We start from the raw sequence: 4,277 nt of genomic DNA on the forward strand, positions 1-4,277 counted from the left end.
AATATCAAAGTCCAGCCCAGTCAGTGAGCTTGTGGAGCCCCTCCTCCCGCTGACCTGCTTCCACAGGATTTTCTTCCTGCCTGGGAAGAGATGTCTCTAGCCTGGAGAAATTTGCAGAAACCCTTTTATCTGGAGACTTCTCTCAGAATCCTCCAGATGCGTCCATCCCTGAGCTGTGAGTGGAAACCATGGGATATGGGTCAGCAGAGGGTGGAGAGAAGAGGAAAGCCTGAACTTTGGAGCCTGTTGCCTAGGATGTGAGACAATCCAAGTTGAGTAAGGGCTGGGGGATTTTAAAGATAGATCTGTAACAGCCAATGGTTCTGAGTCTTCCTAACCCCATGCTTTCATTTCTGTCAGTATTTAATGCTGTCCCTCATTTGTCCTGAAATGAAATCAATGGGTGATAAAAACCTGATAATACACAACCTAGAAATTAGAACTAGCTATCTCAACTTTGATGTAAAGAGGAAATCAAAGAAAAGTAAGCCAAAAAAGCCAAAATAAGGTATTATGTTAAAAAAAATAGATTCCTAGGATTCTTGTTTTAAAAGACATAGGTTCCCAAACACACACACAGAAAGAGAGAGAGAGAGAGAGAGAGAGAGAGAGAGAGAGAGAGAGAGAGAGAGAGAGAGGAGTTGTTTTTCTAAAGTCATCCAAGCTCGAGTCAAAACTAATGAGTCTCTCACCTCTTTGCAGCAGGAACAAAAAATTTAAGGAGATCTGGAGTAGCCAGACATAGGAATCTTTATAAAATTATTCCCACGTTTCACATGGGTTTGTTTTCTCTAACCTCACAACATACTTATTATTTTCCTTTCTAAACACATAAGCGTAAACAGACATCTGTTTACATATTTATGGTCAATAGGGAAATTTGTGCCCGTGTGCTTTAAATGGTATAGAAGACACTTTTCCATCCCTTGTCATGATCAATTTTCTCTTATCCATATCTTCCCATTTTCTCTCCTTTGATCTCCTGCCTGCTCTCCCTCCTCACCTGGCAGTTTTGTAAAAACATCATATGTTTAATGCATTTTTAATGTATATGAGTACATATTTGTGGAAGCACATGCTTATTTATAGCTATATGTGCACATCTCTGACCATCTAAGTGAGGTCAGGAGTCAACCTTGGGTGTTGTTCTTCAGATGATGCCAAACTTGGGTTTGTTTGTTTGTTTGTTTGTTTGTTGTTTTGTTCTGTATTTTTAAGATAGAGCTTCTTATTGGTCAAGAGCTCACTGAGTAGGCTAAGACTGGCTAGCCAAAAAGCCTCATGAATCCATCTGTCTTTGCCTCCCCAGCACTGAGATAAATGTGTACCATAACATCCAACCTTTTTACATAGGTTCTGAAGCTCAAACTCCAGTCGTTATGCTTACATGGTGTCTTAGTTAGGGTTTCCATTGCTGTGAAGAGACACCGTGACCAAGGCAACTTTTATAATAGACAAATTCAATCCATTATCATCATGGCAGGAAGCATGGTAGCATCCAGGCATACGTTGTACTGGTGGACATGAGAGTTTTTCATCTTGTTCCAAAGGCAAACAGGATAAAGACTTATTGTCTTCCAGGCAGCAAGGAGGAGGGTCTCAAAGCCCACCCCTATAGTGACACACTTTCTCCAACAAGACCACACTTCCTAATAGTTCTACTCCCTGGGCCAAGCATATTCAAACCACCACAAAAAGCAATTTAGTAGCTATGCATTCTCTCTAGCCCAATATATGCCTAACACTTCAAATATAGCAACTGAGTCCTAGTATACAGTCCTACAAATGAGGAGACAAATGACAAAACGTAATTAAGAAATGTGGCCAGGGGCCAGAGTGATACTTCAGTTGTTAAAAGCACTTACTGATCTCTTTGCAAAGGACCAGAGTTCAGTTCCCAGCATACACATGGCTGCTCATAGCCATCTTTAACTCTAGTTCCAGGAGATCCAATCACATCTCCTTTTTTTTTTTAATTTTTTTTTAATTTTTAATATTTTTATTACATAATTTCCTCAATTACATTTCCAATGCTATCCCAAAAGTCCCCCATAGTGCCCCCCACTTCCCTACCCACCCATTCCCATTCTTTTGGCCCTGGCATTCCCCTATATTGGGGCATATAAAGTTTGCAAGTCCAATGGGCCTCTCTTTCCATTGATGGCCGAATAGGCCATCTTTCCATACATATGCAGCTAGAGACAAGAGCTCCGGGGTTCTGGTTAGTACATCATGTTGTTCCAACAATAGGGTTGCAGATCCCTTTAGCTCCTTGGGTACTTTCTCTAGCTTCTCCATTGGGAGCCCTGTGATACATCCAATAGCTGACTGTGAACATCCACTCCTGTGTTTGCTAGGCCCCGGCATCGTCTCACAAGAGACAGCTATATTTGGGTCCTTTCAGCAAAATCTTGCTAGTGTATGCAATGGTGTCAACGTTTAGAAGCTGATTATGGGATGGATCCCTGGATACGGCAGTCTCTAAATGGTCCATCCTTTCATCACAGCTACGAACTTTGTCTCTGTAACTCCTTCCCTGGGTGTTTTGTTCCCAATTCTAAGAAGGGGCACAGTGTCCACACTTTGGTCTTCATTCTTCTAGACCAATCACATCTCCTGATCTCTCTGAATACCAGGCATGAACATGGGGCACTGCATACTGCAGAAAAAAAATACACATAAAAAAAGCAAACCTAAAAATTTAAATAAAATAAAAATAAATATGATCAAAAGCAAAAACATGTAAATTCCAGTAAGTTTGAAAGCCAGATATGTCTGGCTCAAAACACAGAGGTTATACCGCACCCTGTTTCACTTCCCTTTCCAATCCTGTAAATTCTATTTTCTCAGACAGAGATAAATTATGCATAAACTTAGGAAGTGGGAAACTACACTGAAATCACTGTATACTAACAAAGTGAGAGAAAATGCTTTGGAGTCCCTTTTACTTCAACCAAAAACTCGAGGATGGTGAAGCTCTCTTAACGATGAGAGCACATAAGGCATGGTGCCTAGAAAAGTTTTGTTCTCTTTCTTTCTCTTTGTTTAACTTTTTACTTTTCATTTTTGACACAATAATTGTGCATGTTTATATAGTAGTACACTGCAGAAATGTGATCCATGTGAGTAATGTGCAATGATCAAGACAGAATAATGAACATTCCCAGCTCCTTATCAGTTCTCATATTGGGAGCCTGTGGTCTCCTGGGGTGGTTTAGATGATAATGGCCCCCATTGACTTATAAATCTGAATACTTAGTCACCAGAGAATAAAGCTGTTTGAGAAAGACTAGGGGGTGTGACCTCATTGGAGGAGGTGTGTCACTGGGAATAAGCTTTAGGGTTTCAAAAACCCATGACAAGCCCAGTGTCACTCTCTGCCTATCATTCTCTGTTCAGAATACAAAGCTCTCAGCTACTGCCCCAGTACCATGGCCCTCTGCTTCTTTCCACAATTGATCATGGACTAGCTCTCTCTCTCTCTCTCTCTCTCTCTCTCTCTCTCTCTCTCTCTCTCTCTCTCTCTCTCTCTCTCTTTAGAACTTTTTTTATTAGATATTTTCTTTATTTACTTTCAAATGCTATCCAGAAAGTTCCTATACCCTCCACCCCCCTCCCCACACCCCACCCTGCTCCCCTACCCACCCACTCCCACTCCTTGGCCCTGGTGTTCCCCTGTACTGGGGCATATAAAGTTTGCAATACCAAGGGGCCTCTCTTTGCAATGATGGCTGATTAGGCCATCTTCTGCTACGTATACAGCTAGAGACATGAGCTCTGGGGGTATTGGTTAGTTCATATTGTTGTTCTACCTATAGGGTTGCAGACCCCTTCAGCTCCTTGGGTGCTTTCTCTAGCTTCTCCATTAGGGGTCCTGTGTACCATCATATAGATGACTGTGAGCATCCACTTCTGTGTTTGCCAGGCACTGGCATAGCCCCACAAGAGACAGCTATATCAGGGTCCTTTCAGCAAAATCTTACTGTTATATGCAATAGTGTCTGGGTTTGGTGGATGGTTATGGGGTGGATCCCTGGGTGGGGTAGTCTCTGGATAGTCCATCCTTTCGTCTTAGCTCCAAACTTTGTCTCTGTAACTCCTTTCATAGGTATTTTGCTCCCTATTCTAAGGAGGAATGAAGTATCCACACGTTGGTCTTCCTTCTTGATTTTCTTGTGTTTTGGAAATTGTATCTTGGGTATTCTAATTTTCTGGGCTAATATCCACTTATCAGTGAGTGCATATCTAATGACTTCTTTTGTGATTGGGTTACCTCA

At 41.7% G+C, this 4,277-nt stretch overlaps 1 protein-coding gene across 2 annotated transcripts in view; it reads left to right on the forward strand.

Annotated features, from left to right (window-relative positions):
• Agxt2 (alanine--glyoxylate aminotransferase 2) overlaps positions 1–4,277 on the forward strand; it is a 47,340-nt gene continuing 43,063 nt past the window's right edge. The window contains exon 1 of one of the 2 annotated variants that reach the window (XM_021183604.2): positions 1–175. In XM_021183604.2, the coding sequence (XP_021039263.1) occupies positions 91–175 (85 nt within the window). In that variant the 5' untranslated portion in view covers positions 1–90. The remainder of the gene's footprint in view (positions 176–4,277) is intronic. The other variant, XM_021183603.2, reaches the window with a different exon arrangement.

The sequence above is a fragment of the Mus caroli genome, chromosome 15 (genome assembly GCF_900094665.2).
Source record: "Mus caroli chromosome 15, CAROLI_EIJ_v1.1, whole genome shotgun sequence".
Lineage (NCBI taxonomy): Eukaryota > Metazoa > Chordata > Mammalia > Rodentia > Muridae > Mus > Mus caroli.